The sequence below is a fragment of the Pongo abelii genome, chromosome 1, assembly GCF_028885655.2.
Source record: "Pongo abelii isolate AG06213 chromosome 1, NHGRI_mPonAbe1-v2.0_pri, whole genome shotgun sequence".
Lineage (NCBI taxonomy): Eukaryota > Metazoa > Chordata > Mammalia > Primates > Hominidae > Pongo > Pongo abelii.
In genome coordinates this window covers 76,143,960-76,160,045 of record NC_071985.2, presented here as the reverse complement: position 1 = coordinate 76,160,045, position 16,086 = coordinate 76,143,960, and the positions used below count along the sequence as shown (strand labels likewise).

General features: G+C 42.9%; 1 protein-coding gene, 1 long non-coding RNA gene and 10 other non-coding genes across 36 annotated transcripts in view; 1 reads left to right on the top strand and 11 right to left on the bottom strand.

Moving 5' to 3' along the window:
• Positions 1-1,496: 1,496 nt before the first annotated feature.
• LOC100936956 (uncharacterized) lies at positions 1,497-5,734 on the bottom strand. Of its 20 annotated transcripts, none has more exons than XR_654963.3 (12): positions 5,542-5,734; positions 4,585-4,731; positions 4,359-4,394; positions 4,123-4,162; positions 3,771-3,800; positions 3,446-3,483; positions 3,058-3,136; positions 2,814-2,867; positions 2,265-2,294; positions 2,074-2,096; positions 1,847-1,894; positions 1,497-1,670 (listed from the first exon to the last, which is right to left on the bottom strand). It is a non-coding gene; the product is annotated as an uncharacterized LOC100936956 (long non-coding RNA). The 20 variants fall into 20 exon arrangements; XR_008511378.1 differs by having other exon boundaries at positions 3,099-3,136; XR_654960.3 differs by having other exon boundaries at positions 5,537-5,701.
• On the bottom strand, positions 1,736-1,812 carry LOC112131309 (small nucleolar RNA SNORD81). The gene has a single exon (XR_002913404.1). It is a non-coding gene; the product is annotated as a small nucleolar RNA SNORD81 (small nucleolar RNA).
• On the bottom strand, positions 1,959-2,035 carry LOC112131361 (small nucleolar RNA SNORD47). Its single transcript, XR_002913448.1, has one exon. It is a non-coding gene; the product is annotated as a small nucleolar RNA SNORD47 (small nucleolar RNA).
• Positions 2,417-2,498, bottom strand: LOC112131371 (small nucleolar RNA snR60/Z15/Z230/Z193/J17). Its single transcript, XR_002913454.1, has one exon. It is a non-coding gene; the product is annotated as a small nucleolar RNA snR60/Z15/Z230/Z193/J17 (small nucleolar RNA).
• On the bottom strand, positions 2,935-3,019 carry LOC112131315 (small nucleolar RNA SNORD79). The gene has a single exon (XR_002913409.1). It is a non-coding gene; the product is annotated as a small nucleolar RNA SNORD79 (small nucleolar RNA).
• On the bottom strand, positions 3,211-3,275 carry LOC112131432 (small nucleolar RNA SNORD78). Its single transcript, XR_002913503.1, has one exon. It is a non-coding gene; the product is annotated as a small nucleolar RNA SNORD78 (small nucleolar RNA).
• Positions 3,557-3,617, bottom strand: LOC112131370 (small nucleolar RNA SNORD44). Its single transcript, XR_002913453.1, has one exon. It is a non-coding gene; the product is annotated as a small nucleolar RNA SNORD44 (small nucleolar RNA).
• LOC112131431 (small nucleolar RNA SNORD77) lies at positions 3,895-3,962 on the bottom strand. The gene has a single exon (XR_002913502.1). It is a non-coding gene; the product is annotated as a small nucleolar RNA SNORD77 (small nucleolar RNA).
• Positions 4,229-4,310, bottom strand: LOC112131301 (small nucleolar RNA SNORD24). The gene has a single exon (XR_002913396.1). It is a non-coding gene; the product is annotated as a small nucleolar RNA SNORD24 (small nucleolar RNA).
• On the bottom strand, positions 4,473-4,532 carry LOC112131453 (small nucleolar RNA SNORD75). The gene has a single exon (XR_002913524.1). It is a non-coding gene; the product is annotated as a small nucleolar RNA SNORD75 (small nucleolar RNA).
• LOC112131365 (small nucleolar RNA SNORD74) lies at positions 5,245-5,324 on the bottom strand. Its single transcript, XR_002913451.1, has one exon. It is a non-coding gene; the product is annotated as a small nucleolar RNA SNORD74 (small nucleolar RNA).
• A 54-nt stretch (positions 5,735-5,788) lies between the features above and the next one.
• Positions 5,789-16,086, top strand: part of ZBTB37 (zinc finger and BTB domain containing 37) — a 35,692-nt gene continuing 25,394 nt past the window's right edge. The window contains exons 1-4 of one of the 6 annotated variants that reach the window (XM_002809780.6): positions 5,789-5,982; positions 6,494-6,689; positions 7,775-8,723; positions 11,045-11,144. In XM_002809780.6, the coding sequence (XP_002809826.2) occupies positions 7,801-8,723; positions 11,045-11,144 (1,023 nt within the window). In that variant the 5' untranslated portion in view covers positions 5,789-5,982; positions 6,494-6,689; positions 7,775-7,800. Of the gene's footprint in view, positions 5,983-6,096; positions 6,690-7,771; positions 8,728-11,044; positions 11,145-16,086 lie in introns of those variants that run through there. The other 5 variants (XM_009240791.4, XM_054524985.2, XM_054524986.2 and 2 more) reach the window with 5 other exon arrangements.

Below are 16,086 nucleotides of genomic sequence, written 5' to 3'. Positions count from 1 at the left end.
AGTAGCTGGGATTACAGGTGCGCACCACCACACCTGGCTAACTTTTGTATTTTTAGTAGAAGTGGGGGTTTCACCATGTTGGTCAGGCTGGTCTCAAACTCCTGTGTGATCCACCCGCCTCAGCCTCCCGAAGTGGTGGGATTACAGGCATGAAGCACCACGCCCAGCCTTTTTTTTTTCCTTTGAGACAGTCTCACCCTGGCACCCAGGCTGGAGTGCAGTGGCACGATCACGGGTCACTGCAACCTCAGCCTCCCGAGTAGCTGGGACTACAATAGCCCACCACTACACCCGGCTAGATTTTTATATTTTTAGTAGAGATGGGGTTTCACCATGTTGGCCAGGTTGGTCTTGAAATCCTGACCTCAGGTGATCCGCCCACCTCAGCACCCAGCCAGGTGGTGGTAGTTGTTTTACAGCCTGTGTGAGACATCTGGGTGGGTCCCAGGAAATGAAAGAATGTGCTTATTTGGGGGAGGGGGAGGCCTTTTTTCTTAGACACAATTAGGTATTCCCAATCTACAAAACTTACACGCATTTACTGCATAAGCTGACGTTTCAATGAGATTGTGAAATGACAATGGGAAGGGTCCTGAAGAAAACATGAAGCATACAAGGCCTGAGAGGCTGGGCACTGTGGCTCAGGCCTGTAATCCCAGCACTTTGGGAGGACAGGTTTTGTCTCTACTAAAAATACCAAAATGAGTTGGTTGCGACGGTAGGTACCTGTAGTCCTAGCTACAAGAGGCTGAGGAGAATCGCTTGAATCCAGGTGGAAGTTGCAGTGAGCAGTGGTTGAGATCATGCCATTGCACTCCAGCCTGGGCAACAGGATTCAGTCTCAAAAAAAGGAAAATTCAGAGGGTAACTGAAGTTTTATTATCATTAATGGGACTAAAGTGCTTTAGCCCGGAAACAGATTTGTAAAACCACTACTGGTAACAAAGACATCATTATAAGCACAGCTGTATTGACACTGAAATTAAAATTGACCTACCTTGGAATTTTGGCCCCTTGGTCCTGTTTCCCTGGGGCAGATTGCCTTAAACCAGTTGGGCCCCTTCTACCCACTTTTGGCATCCCTAAACACTTGCTTGCCAAAAACCTATCACCATGGCTATGGATTGTAGATTTTCCCAATTCCATTAATTCCTATCACTAATTGGGCATTTCTATAGTGTTTTCTGTAACTTATTTTCCCAGCCTCAGACTCACCATGACTTTCTCCAAAGTAGCTCCATCAATACTTTAAGCTCAAAACCAATTAGCACAGCGGCCTATGAAACCTGACAATTTGCTCATATGGAGAATTAGGAAATATTGCACTTTAATGCATAAGGCACCTTGTAAAATACCCATAAAATTTTAACTGGCTGCAGTGTTAATGAAGCAAATGCCATGGAATTATAATAGCCTTTGAATGTGATTTATGCTTACAACTAATGAACAGATGAAAAGCACTGTCCTTTTTTGAAATAAACACTACACACTCCAGATGGATTGCAAAAATTTATTAAAATTGGAGCATTGTTTTAATCTTCTTGTGCCATGAGACTCCATCAGGCAGTCTACAAAGACCATTGGGAGGCCGAGGATCACTTGAGCCCAGAAGTTTGAGGCTGTAGTAAGCTTCAGAGGCCACTGCACTCCAGCTTGGGTGAGGCAAGACCCTGTCTCAAAAAATAAGACTTTTAGCCACATTTACAGACTTCAATTAAAATGCTACATGGGAATGCAGAATATCAGATCTTTTATTGTCATCAAGTAATCAGTGAGAGAGTTCAAGTTGGATTGAGATCATCATGTATTCTGCAATTATAATAGTCCCAACATTTACAATCCTCACCTTTCAAGCAGTAAGCTGCATGCTTGCTTGTCGTGGTCATTAAAAACCCTGAAAGCAAAGCCAACATATTAATCATGGCAAAAAGCAAATGTGTGATGCTTGTTAGTAGAGTAACCTCAGAATCAAAATGGAACGGTTTTATAGTGATATCATTATATTTCATTTGGCAGAATCATTACATCATTGGTTGCGTTGAAAATCATCACATGTACCAAAAGCTCACTCACCTAGTTTAGGATAACAGGTCTGCCTGTTTGAAGATGAAAAATAATACCCATTTAAAATTTGCCCTACTCAATTTCCTTCTCAGTCACATTTTAACTTTTAAACAGCTAATCACTCCCATCTACAGATTAAGGTGTATATGTCACCAAAACCTTTTGCCACCTTAAAAATTTCCTTAAAAGTTTAAACTAACCTGCATTTCTTCAAGCATGAATTCTGAGTCCTGAAATTAAGGGACAATACACAGTAAGACAACTTGCATACAATTAGGAGTAATCCAAAATCTCCAAACGTTATAGAATGGCTATATTCCCCTTTTCAGGGCATAAACTAGAATGTTACCGCCAGATACATCAGATAGGAGCGAAAGACTTAATATTGCTCATCAGTGTTAGTCTGCTGAACTATGTTATCATCATTGTATCGGCTTTACAACACTTAAAAACCAGACTTGAGGCGGGGCGCAGTGGCTCACACCTGTAATCCCAGCACTTTGGGAGGTCAGTGTCACCAGATCACTTGAGGTCAAGAGTTTGAGACCAGCCTGGACAACATAGCTGTACAAAAATCAGCCAGGCATGGTGTCACATGCCTGTAATCCCAGCTACTTAGGAGGCTGAGGCAGGAGAATTCCTTGAACCCGGGAGGCATAGGTTGCAGTGAGCTGATAGTGCCGGTGCACTCCATTCTGCGTAAGAGCTAGGCTCTTGTCTCAAAAAAAAAAAACTTGGGACTGCTATACCTTTGCTTCTTTAAAACTTGCTCCACACAGTGTAGTCAAGCCGACTCTCCATACCTGCAGAAATTTATAATCTCCTTTACCAATAGATAGTAATAGGTGGATTTCTAAAAGATTTCCCAACTACTGTTTCAGTTTAAGATTAATCTCCATTTTCTTTCTCAGAGAGATTCCCATCTGTTTTAATTTTAAAATCATCACTAACAGTAGCTCAATCAATTAACATTAACATCAACAAAATATGTACCTTTAAAAAAGGTATGACAGGAACTGTCTTCATGTCCTTACCCAAGCAAGCCATCCGTGGATAAAAACGTTACCAGGAGCTGGAATACAAATGAGGACTTCCATTAAAATGCTAAACATCATTAAACTCTTTTCAAAGTTGTCTGTCACAGGGTTCTTCAGTGTTACCTTTGTCTACATGCTCATTTCAGGTCAGACATTTGATCAACATCATTACACAAACCCCGTTCCAAACATGCTCAAGGAAAACACATAAACACCGTTCCAAACATGCGCAAGGAAAATACAGTCAGTATTCATCAGCCAAGCCTTAAGCCATTAGCTCAGCAGTAAGTATATCACTATCAGCATTTTCATTAAGTCTATCTACTGTTTTCATTAATACGTACCAGAACCATTAAGCTGGTCCAGACAAGTTGGACTCCACCTAAGAAATAAGAGTGGTCTTAGAATAGCCACAGGTGAGTGTTCTCCCCCTGCCAAAACTAACAAATGCCTTTAGTCAGTTAGAGCTAATTAAGACCTTCATGTTCAGTCAGTATTTGCTTATCATCATCCAGGCTGCATTTACAAACTTTCTTATTAATCATAACAAGACAAGAATCCACCATTTATTTAATGCATTCAGCACTAGTAGGAGGTAACCCTAAAAAGCCATTTGTGCTGTAGGCAGTTTGCCCAGTTAGCTGTTTACTTGGACATAGTTTCACTTACCATTTCAACTTCCAGTTTTCTGTCTAATGCCTGTAATTTTAATACAAAATTGTCAGCAAAGAATATTTTAATGGTAGATTGGTGGTACACTGCTTAACCATTAACAGCAAACCACAACCACCCCAGATACATCAGACAGATAGTACATCTCTTCATGATTCAATCTGCTGAACTATGCAACCATCATAGTATCTGTTTTCACATTTTCTTCAGTATTAAACTTAGTATCAATATGAGAGCAAAATTCTCATTTGAAAAGGGGGGGAGACAAACACTAACATAGATAATCACCACTGCTTTGGCTATTTTCTAATCCCTTAAAAGTGTGAAGTACAATATAGAGGTTTCTCACCGGTGTGCCAATGGCTTGAGTTAGGCTTGCTCTTTAGGACCTGGGAAGAAACAACTTCGTGTGAACTTAGGTGTACTCTCTCTGTTCCCCAAATCACCATTTTGGGTGCCTCAGTTAAGATAATGGTGGTTAAGATCCTCATCATTCTAGCACTCAAGAGTAGCAAATAAACTGTCATCATTGTGGCACATCCAATGGCTTTAAATCTTTTTGAGATTTAAAGATTTTCAACTTACTTCAGTAGCTATTCTCATCCTTCCTTTGGGACACAACTAGAAAACAAAAAGATGCAAGCAAAACAGAATGAACCTCACAGCAGTCACGTTAAATATCAATACTGTTAACATTAAAGCCTCAGAATAGAATTTCAGAAATCCCTTCTGTCCACTACTCTTAAAGCATCACAGGCTGAGACCACCTCTTAGATTTCATTCTTCCCACCATACTTTCCCCGATTCTTACCTGTCCATAAGGTGCTATCCAGAGCCACATTGCATCTGCACCCAGCACCATACCTAAAGAGATCGGGTACAGATTTTAATTCATTGTTCCACGGTTCTTTATGTCGTCTTTTAAAACCAATGATGTAGGTAACATACCATTCATTATCTAGCGACAAGTAAAGGATACACTTAATGTTACAAAAGAGCACTGCACCCGCAGTTAAGAATCACCAATGGCGGCCGGGCACGGTGGCTCACGGCTTGTAATCCCAGTACTTTGGGAGACCACGGCTGGTGGATCACCAGAGGTCAGGAGTGCAAGACCAGTATGGCCAACATGGCGAAACCCCGTCTCTACTAAAAATACAAAAGCCTAGCGTGGTGGCGCGCGCCTGTAGTCCCAGTTACTTGGGAGGCTGAAGCAGAATTGCTTAACTCGGGACGCGGAGGTTGCCGTTAACCGAGATCGAGCCACTGCATTCCAGCCTGGGTGACAGAACGAGGCTCGGTCTTAAAAAAAAGACAAAAGAAACACTAATGGAAATATTGGTGACACTGCGGAATGCAGGCACTTAAGAGAAGCACGTGGACTACCACCGACAGCCTTTCATGAGAGCGGGCGGCTGATGGAGGCTCGGGTCACGGCCCTTAACAATAGCTTACTCGGTTGACTCGGCATGTGCCACCATCAGAGCGGTTGGCATTCATCATCACTCTCAGATGTCCCTACCAACACAGGCTTCATCAGAGGCAGGGCACGAGAGCCGAGGCTTCTCCGCAGTTCTACTCGAACAACATAATCGCAGCTTAGGTCACGCATGCACCATATGTGCAATCCCCCACCATCCTCAACTTATAGGCCCTGCAAAGGCGCGCGACTGGCTTAGAAGTCCCAGTCAGTTCAGGGTGATCTTAGCAGACAAAGGCTGGAGGGACCAAAAACCCGCAACATTCGCAAAGATAAAACATACCTCACCTCAGTAGACTCCCACCTCGAAAAGACAATATGGTGCCTGGGCTCCTGTATATAAGAGGTCTTTTGATGACGTCACGACGCACGCTCCCGGCAGCGTCCGCTTCGGCTCCTCCCCCTAACCTCCCTCAATCTTCCCCTCATCCAATACCACCTTCTTCCCACCCCCTAAATCCGCCCCTTTTCCCCGCCCTTCCTCGCCATTGTGGGCAGAGACATGACCGTCCACGTGATGCCGTGATCCCGCCCTCCTCCCGACTGAGGAGGAAGAGCAGAGAGAGGAGGGGGCGCGAAGCAACGAAAGCTCTGGGGGTGGGGGAAGGGGGGGCGGTGTAAGGCTGAGTGATTTCCTTCCGGCACGTCGCCCGCTCCGTGGGAGGGGGTGGGGGGTTTCACTTCCGGGACGGTGTTCCGGCCCATTCCGGCCCATTTCCACCCCCGGAGGTAGGTGCTGCTCCTTGACTGGACTCGGGCCCCACACCCCAGTGCCACTTCCCTGCACCGGGGTCACCTCGCCCGCCCTCCGCCGCAGCGCGCTCAGCTACTTTCCTTCACCCCGCCTCCAGGCACCGGGCGACCTTCCACCCCCTTGGCCCCCGGCCGGGCTGATCTGCCGGACCCGCCCCCTCGCGGGGCCCCTCCCTCAGGACCCCGGGAAGGGCGGCCCCCTTCCCCACCGCAGCTGGGACACACCCAGATACGCACACCCACCTCCCGGCAGCTCCCCGCCCGCCGCCGCCGCCTGGAGCCGGTCCCCGGGCGCCGCCCCCTTCCTAGTTCTCACCTGAGCGCTGGTTCCCCCGCCCGACGCCTTGTCCCCATCTTCTCCAAAGTTCTTCAGTGACATTTTGCCCTTTAGCCAATTCCCCTCTCCCCAGGCTTCCTAACGCAGAAGAAAGCTGCTCAAGTGCTGGAGTGGCCAACGCCATGCCGTTCCCAATTCTCCCTCTTACAGCTCTCACCCCTCCAGTGCCGACGGTAGCGAAAGACTTTCCTCCAGGGGCTTCCTCACTGGGGAATTGCCGGAAAGAGCAAACAAAAAAGGCGCTGGTGTAGGCTCCAAAATAAACACATCTGAATTCATGATGGCATCGACAGAGGCTCTTATTGGATTAAAAGTTTCAAAACAAACAATAACGCTTTGGAAAAAGGTCAGATTGGCTAAAGTTGATTGTTGAAAACAGTGTATACACTTCCCTATTTAATAAGTGTGTTGTTAATGCGGGGCAGTACTGTGAGCTTGGAAGAGTAAGTTCCTGAAGTTTCAGGTGTGGTGTAACTATGTGATATATAGATAAGTGAACGCACATTGGGCTTAAGTAAATGTCTTCCTGTCCGGATTTATACAAACTACTTTCAGTAGTTGAAACTGTACTTTCAACTATCTTGTATACAGCTTCAGGTTTAGTGTTTCAGCCATTTTAAAAAAATATTTTAATGGAAAAATGGGGCATACTTGGTAAATGATGTATTTTTTCATCGGATCTGGAGAACTAAGTTTCAGGATGGAAGTATCATCACCACCTTGGAATTGCCAACTTCGAATTTGGCAGATTTACCCAGCTTTCCTAATTTTGACAACTGAACTTCACATTCTCTGCATCTTGGTTGAATCCTGACACAGCTGTGGGATTTTTCCTAGAGTTTGCCTCACAGCCCTATAACCAAAGTCTTTTTGTCGGGGGGTGGGGCTCTGATTCTTAAGCTTAGAAATATTAGCCTACATTCATGTGGGATATTAGTCCCTTTATAAAATAATAAACATAATTCTTGCAGCAGGTAGTAAAATACTAAGAAAAGAGATATCAAGCCATCTATGTAGAATTGCATTTATTCAGAAAGCTTTCCTCCTGCAGAGAAAAGTTGTAAAGTTTCGAGGTGTTATGTTCAGTCTGCAAGTACCTTATAGTTAACACTTAAAAGTCCTTCCGCCTACCTTCTGTTGAACTTCTGTTTTGATGTTATATAACTTATTAGTAAGGAAAGCATGGTCGTAACATGAATTTTTAGGAATCTAGAGATCACTTTTTAGTTTTAACTGTATCCTCCTGTGAAACTTAAACTAAAAAACCTGTTGGTAATTCTGTTTCCACATCTAAACATAAGGAAGGTATTTCTTTTATCTGGAGATTTTGAAATTTTACCAGATAACTATGTTTAAATGCTTTTGAAATGGAAAACATCCGGGAAGTAAAATTATAATTATTAATGAGAATATGGTTTCTTTTTTCAGCAGGGTTGAATGCACCCTCAGGCACGACCATGGAGAAAGGTGGGAACATACAATTGGAGATTCCTGACTTCAGCAACTCTGTCCTGAGCCATCTAAACCAGTTGCGCATGCAGGGCCGTCTCTGTGATATTGTGGTCAATGTGCAAGGACAAGCTTTTCGGGCTCACAAAGTGGTGCTGGCTGCCAGCTCCCCCTATTTCCGGGATCACATGTCCTTGAATGAGATGAGTACAGTCTCCATTTCAGTCATCAAGAACCCTACTGTTTTTGAACAGCTCCTTTCTTTCTGTTACACAGGGCGGATATGCCTGCAACTGGCAGATATCATCAGCTACCTAACAGCTGCCAGTTTTCTGCAAATGCAGCACATTATAGACAAATGTACACAGATCCTGGAGGGCATTCATTTCAAAATTAATGTGGCTGAGGTTGAAGCAGAATTAAGTCAAACAAGGACAAAGCATCAAGAGAGACCTCCAGAGTCTCACAGGGTTACACCAAATCTGAACCGCTCCCTTAGCCCACGACATAATGCCCCAAAGGGAAACCGGAGAGGTCAGGTTAGTGCTGTGCTGGATATCAGAGAGCTAAGTCCTCCTGAGGAATCCACCAGCCCTCAGATCATTGAACCAAGTTCTGATGTAGAGAGCCGGGAGCCCATTCTTCGGATCAACCGAGCAGGACAGTGGTATGTGGAGACAGGAGTGGCGGACCGTGGGAGTCGGAGTGATGATGAAGTTAGAGTTCTTGGAGCAGTACACATCAAAACTGAAAATCTGGAGGAGTGGCTTGGACCTGAGAATCAGCCTTCTGGAGAAGATGGGAGTAGTGCAGAGGAAGTAACAGCCATGGTGATTGATACCACAGGCCATGGTTCTGTAGGACAGGAAAATTACACTTTAGGGTCTTCAGGAGCCAAGGTGGCTCGGCCAACAAGCAGTGAAGTTGACAGGTAGGTTTGGTTTGGTTTGGTTTTCCCATGTAATGGCTATTGTGTAGACATCACTAAAGTGTCCTCTGTAGTACAGAGAGCATTTTCCTTACCTGATTTTCTTGGTGAAAATAAGTTGATGTTGGGGAAACTGGAGGTGTGCCAAAGGACTTGCATTCTTATTTTTTTAAACCAGGAAGCTCCATTCCTGAAGTATTCACAATGTTGTGAGAACTGTGGTAAAGTTAGACACTTCCGTGAATCAGAATAGCATCAGCAGCCACACTAGGATAGGATCAGTAATTGCCAGGGCTTCCTTGGGATTCCAGGCAGGGAGCCAATCATCAGCTGGGAACCTAGCAGCATTGCCCTTCCTTGGTGTGTTATCACACAGGTAGGTGGCCTCCAGGAGTCTCACTTTCCTCTGTGGCACTGCTTACTTTTCTTTGCCCCCAACTACCAAATTAGAGGAAGTATGGTACCAGCAGTAATTGTTCTTTTCAAATTAGTAAAATAGTAATTCTGAAGAAAAGCATTATGGATATTTTTCATCTCTTTTTTCCCTTGTCATGTGATGCTATCTTCACTGTTTTCTTTCATGGATGACTGCTGCTACCACAGGCCTGACAATCTCCCTTTTTTTCACCAGTGCTACTATGCCCCATGCCTCACTTTTCTCTTTTAATACGTTGTATTTATTAGATATTTTTTTCTGGTGGAAATACCATGGGTTTCAGTCAATTGAGAGAAAGTCTCAATTGAAAGAAAGAAATATTACTAATTTAGATTGGTAATATTTGTTTTTTCTCTCTCTTAAAAATAAATTTAAATTGACTATATGAGCAAAGAAAACTAAAGAACTATTACTTTGGTCTTGAGAAACAAATGTATCACAGAGATTCAGTTAGTGTATACTGTATCCACTTGAGGTGGTCTTTTTATTTTATTTTATTTTATTTATTTTATTTTATTTGAGACGGAGTCTCACTGTGTCGCCCGGGCTGGAGTGCAGTGGTGCAATCTCGGCTCACTGCAAGCTCTGCCTCCCGGGTTCACACCATTCTCCTGCCTCAGCCTGCCGAGTAGCTGGGACTGCAGGTGCCTGCTCCCATGCCCGGCTAATTTTTGTGTATGTGTGTGTTTTTAGTAGAGATGGGGTTACGCCATGTTAGCCAGGGTGGTCTCAATCTCCTGACCTCGTGATCCGCCTGCCTCAGCCTCCCAAAGTGCTGGGATTACAGGCGTCTGGCCTTATTTTGTTTTTGAGATGAAGTCTCACTGTTGCCCAGGTTGGAGTGCAGTGGTGCAATCTTGGCTCACTGCAGCCTCTACCTCCTGGGTTCAGGCGTTTCTCCTGCCACTGTGCCTGGCTTCAGGTGATCTTGATTTGAGTATTGTCTTCCTGTGTCCTTATTAAAATAATCTTGAGCATAGAACTTGTTCTCCTATGTTAGAACTGTATCAGAAGTTCTCGGGTGATGAGTGCACCAAAATCTCACAAATCACCAAAGAACTTACTTATGTAACCAGATACCACCTGTTCCATGATAACTTATGGAAATAAAATTAAAAAAAAAAAACTATCAGAAGTAATATCAGGGCCAGGTGTGGTGGCTCACACCTGTGATCCCAGCACTTTGGGAGGCTGAGGCGGGTGGATCACTTGAGGTCAGGACTTTGAGACCAGCCTGGCCAACATGGTGAAACCCCATCTCTACTAAAAATACAAAAATTAGCCGAGCGTGGTGGCATGCACCTGTAGTCTCAGCTACTGGGCCAGCTGAGGCAGGAGAATCGCTTGAACCCAGGAAGTGGAGGTTGCAGTTAGCTGGGATCGCACCACTGTACTCCAGCCTAGGCAACAGAGCAAGACTCTGTCTCAAAAAAAAAAAAAAAGGTAATATCAACTTCAATGCAAAGATTTTTTAATCTCCATGATCTATATCAATAGTCTAAAATACAGATTATTATGGGACCTTGGGGAAGAAACAGCCAAAAACCTGGTAATTACGTAGAAGAAACAAAATTATAGGCCCCGTTTTAATTTATTCTTTTATGGTCTCCCAGTATTTATATAAGGAAGAAAGCTTATATTTAGCTTTAGCTTCACCAGCTCATATGGTCTATCTGTTATGTCATTTTGTGTTTATTAAATTTACTAGGGCTAACCTATTATTTCAAATCAGATTATGTATTAACTCCACGAAACTATTCCTCAGTTATTTGTTGCTTGGTTTGTTCCCCCTTCCTCAGCCATAGAATAAAGAGGGGCGACATCACCATTTTTCAGGTTCTTTGATGCTGCTTTTCTATTAGTCCCCTTTATGTTCCTCTTCCAACAGATTTAGCCCCTCCGGCAGTGTTGTTCCCTTGACAGAGAGACACAGAGCCAGAAGTGAGTCTCCTGGGAGAATGGATGAGCCTAAGCAACCCAGCTCCCAGGTATGGAGTTGTGGATTTAGAACTGCTGTGGTGGTTGGAGGAATTGCTACTGTGTATGAATAGAAAATAATGAAAAAGGAAAGATGTAGGAGAGATAACAGTGGCCCTGTTAAAGAAATACTGTATTTTTTTTTTCCTGAGGGTAGCAGAAGTTTAATATTAAAATTATACAGAGACATCACCAGAAAGGAAAATTGCAGACTGGTATTTCTACCAAGCATAGATGCAAATATTTTGTAAAGAACATTAACAAATTAACACTGATAGCTGGTTTAACATTTTAAAATTAATCATTGTAATCTGTTTCATTAATAAGGAAAAAGTGATAAATTATATGTGGCAATTTTGATAGATACAGAAAAGAGCAATTGGCTAAAACTCTTAGCAAACTAGAAATACAAGGGAACTGGCCGGGCGCAGTGGCTCACGCCTGTAATCCCAGCACTTTGGGAAGCAGAGGCAGGTGGATCACCTGCGGTCTGGAGTTCGAGACCAGCCTGACCAACATGGAGAAAACCCGTCTCTACTAAAAATACAAAATTAGCCGGGCGTGGTGGCACGTGCCTGTGATCCCAACTACTCCGGAGGCTGAGGCAGGAGAATGGCTTGAACCCGGGAGGCGGAGGTTGCTGTGAGCCGAGGTCGCGCCATTGCGCTCCAGCCTGGGCCACAAGAGTGAAACTCCGTCTCAAAAAAAAAAAAAAAGAAAGAAAGAAAATACAAGGGAACTTTCTTAATCTGATTGAAAGTATCTATCTAAAAAATCTATAGAAAACATCTTTTTTTTTTTTGAGACGGAGTCTCGAGTCTTACCCTGTCGCCCAGGCTGGAGTGCATGGAGTGCAGTGGCATGATCTTGGCTCACTGCAAGGTCCACCTCCCGGGTTCACGCCGTTCTCCTGCCTCAGCCTCCCGAGTAGCTGGGACTACAGGCGCCCGCCACCACGCCCGGCTAATTTTTTGTATTTTTTAGTAGAGACGGGGTTTCGCCGTGTTAGCCAGGATGGTCTCTATCTCCTGACCTCGTGATCCGCCCGCCTTGGCCTTCCAAAGTGCTGGGATTACAGGCGTGAGCCACTGCACCCAGCCTAGAAAACATCTTAACAGTAAATTATTGAAAGCTTCCCTTGTGTGATTGGGAATGAGACAGAATGTCTGCTACCACCACTTCTACCCAGCTTTTTATTTGTAGTCCTAGTCAGTGCAATAAAGCAAGAAATACAAATTTATAGCGTAAGGATGACAAAGAAAGAAATAGAACTTTTGTTATTAGTAGACAGCCTGACTTGTTATGTAAAAAATGCAAAGTGAAATACTGTATTTGATTACTTTTTTTTAAAATTCTTGCTTGTGGACGTGCAGGAAAATACACTTTCGGTGTCAGCAGAGTTTGGGAAATATAAAAAAGTAAGATTGTGGAACTCTTTCGTGATTATAATAACCACACTGTAGACCTGATAGTAATAAAAAATAATCCCAGAAAACTACATACAGGTAATTTGCAGGTAATTTAGAACCTGGAATGGAAAGTCTGATTATTATACGTGTGTGTGTGTGTGTGTGTGTGTGTGTGTGTGTACGTGTGTACTGTATATGCTATAGTATACACACACTATATATACTGTATATACTATGTGTAGTATACACACACACACAGTTACCAAGTTACTAATTTATAGCATTTTATATATATATATGCGTGCATATATATATATGTGTGCATATATATATATATGCGTGCGTATATATATATATTTTTTTTTTTTTTTTTTTTTTTTTTTTTGAGGCAGTCTTGCTCTGTCACCCAGGCTGGAGTACAGTGGTGTGATCTCGGCTCACTGCAATCTCTGCCTCCTGGGTTCAAACGATTCTCCTGCCTCAACCTCCTGAGTAGCTGGGATTACAGGCGCCCGCCAGCACGCCTAGCTAATTTTTGTATTTTTGGTAGATAGCAGGGTTTCACCATGTGGGCCAGGCTGGTCTTGAACTCCTGAACTCAGGTGATCCGCCCAGCTCAGCCTCCAAAAGTGCTGGGATTACAGATGTGAGCCGCCGCGCCTGGCCTGCATTATATATTTGTAAACAAATTGCTTATGTTTTTTTTTTCTGAGACAGGGTCTCACTCTGGTTGACCAGGCTGCATTGCACTGGTGCGATCTCAACTCACTTTAGCCTCAACCTGCTAGGTTCAGGTGATTCTCTCACCTCAGCCTCCTGAGTAGCTGAAACTACAGGTGCACACTACCATGCCCAGCTAATTTTTGTGTGTGTTTTTAGTGGAAATGGTGTTGCACCAGTTTGCCCAGGCTGGTCTCAAACTCTTGGACTCAAGCAATCTGCTTGCCTCAGCCTCCCAATTTGCTGGGATTACAGGCGTAAGCCACTGTACCCAGCTGCTTACACATTTTTATGTGTGTTTGCTATTTCATGTACTGTATCTTGTCATTTATTTTCTTCCTGAATATTTTGTTAGACTAACACATTCTAGAAAGGATAGGAATGATGGGTTTTTTTCTGTTTTCTTTGCAACTCTCCTTAGCAACTAGTATGAGTAGTTGGTTGATATTTTTTTTTCTCACAGGTCTGATTGAATGATTTTTTTTAAAGCTCATGAAGTCACCAAGTAGAAGACAATAAATTGTGAATATTTTTGCCTTTAAAAAGTAAACACTGTTGAATTAAGATTACATAGCTCATGTTTCTAGCCTCTGCATTACACTGATAGCATCTTGTCTAATTTTCAGCTAAACCACTGAATTATTGTTACTTTTTTTTTTAGACAGAGTCTGGTTCTGTCACCCAGGCTGGAGTGCAGTGGCGCAGCCTTGGCTCACTGCAACCTCCACCTCTCTGGTTCGAGCAATTCTCCTGTCTCAGCTTCCCAGGTAGCTGGGACTACAGGCGCATGCTACCACGCCCAGCTAATTTTTGTATTTTTAGTAGAGACAGGGTTTCACCATATTGGTCAGGCTGGTCTCAAACTCCTGACCTCAGGTAATCCAACCGCCTCAGCCTCCCAAAGTGCTGGGATTACAGGCATGAGCCACCGTGCCCAGCCTAAACCACTGAATATTTATTGTGTGCATGGTATAGTAATAGCAGTAAGACATGGTTACAAACTATGTTTTTTAGTTTTGATAAGATGTTAGAGAAAATATTAGAAGCTTGGAGGAAAGGTAATTTTGCTCATATTATTAGGGCCCTTTTTCTCCTCATCTCTCAGATATGGTGTGATAACAATGCAGAGGAGGCTGTTAAGCAGATATAGGCATGTGTCACTAATTGACAGTATATTCTGAGAAATGCTAGACCATTTTGTCATTGTGCAAATATAGAATGTACTTACCCAAATTTAGATGGTATAACCTACTGCACACCTAGTTCATATGATATATCCTGTTCCTCCTAGGGTACAAACCTGTATAGAATGTTACTGTACTGAATACTGTAGGCAGTTATAAAGTAAGTATTTGTGTATCTAAACATAAATTACTAAATATAGTAAATATTTGTGTATCTAAACATAGAAACGATAGTGTAAAAATATTGTATTATAATCTTATGGAAGCACGGTTACATATGTGGTCCATCATTGACCAAAATGTTATGTGGCACATAACTGTAAATTCAGTAATGAGTCAGACATTACAACTTAATGGGGGCATAAGACAGACTAACAAATACACACAAAAAAACCGTAAGACTCTACAGTATAAACTTCAGTAATAGTGTTGTGGGACTAGGATTGCTTAAAAGGCAATGGAATAATGAAATCAGTGTCCACTTAAGGAAAGTGTTGTCAAGATTTTCTTTCTTTCTTTCTTTTTTTTTTTTTTTTTTTTTGAGACAGGATCTCGCTTTGTCGCCCAGGCTAGAATGCAGTGGTATGACCATGGCTCACTGCAGCCTTGCCCACCCTGGCTCAAGCAGTCCTCTCACCTCAGCTCCTGAGTAGCTGGGACCACAGGCATGTGCCACCACACCCAGTTAATTTTTTTGTTTTTTGTAGACACAGGGTTTCACTGTGTTGCCCAGGCTGATCTCGAATTCCTGAGCTCAATGGTGGCTCACGCCTGTAATCCCACCACTTGGAAGACCAAGGTGCAGGACTACAGATGTGAGCCACCACATCCAGCCTCAAGGATATTTTAAATGCAGTTTTTAAATAAGTTAGGAAGGGATAATTTATTCCATTTATAGATGAGATAGGGATAAGAATTAGAATTCTGTAAGAATATTTACCTTCTTGAAGCAAAAGGTACAGACAGGCTATAATGAAATAAGAGATAAGTAAGATTGTGGGAGAGTATATTAAAGGTAATATATATGCCTTAATGGATATGAAAGTTTAATATGGTAAGTCTACTCACCAGTTTTTTTCCCCTACTACAGAGAACTAAAACAGGGCAAGGACTTACAGTAAGAATGAATATTGACAGATTTGAAGAACTTCCTGATTATGGGGGTGATTAAACTGGAACACACTAATAAAGTTACTCTTTTACTTAAAAACATTCTGTAGCTTTTTCTGTGACATGAAGGTTAATATACTTGGCCTAATTTTTCAAGTGATTTACAGTCTTTTTAACCCAACTTTTCCCACCACTCATCAGCATTCACTGTCTCAGACAGATAAGACTCTCCCTGTGTCAGAACCACATTAAACTATTTCTCTTTCTGCATCTAAAGTCTGAATGCCTCATTTCTTTTCAGGTGTCTGGGTTCAGCCAAGGCCCAGCTCCTAGTTTTATCTGTCCTAACTGCTCCAGTCCTCTTTGATTTTTCCTTTTTAGGCTACTATTATAGCATGGTACAATACAATTTTTCCTGATTCTCTAGACTCAGTATATGTTGTTCCTTTTTTATTTGCATTAGTTTTGTGTCTCCTATTAAACTGAAATCTCCTTGAGAGTAGAGACCACATTTTCTTTCCTCTTTTTGT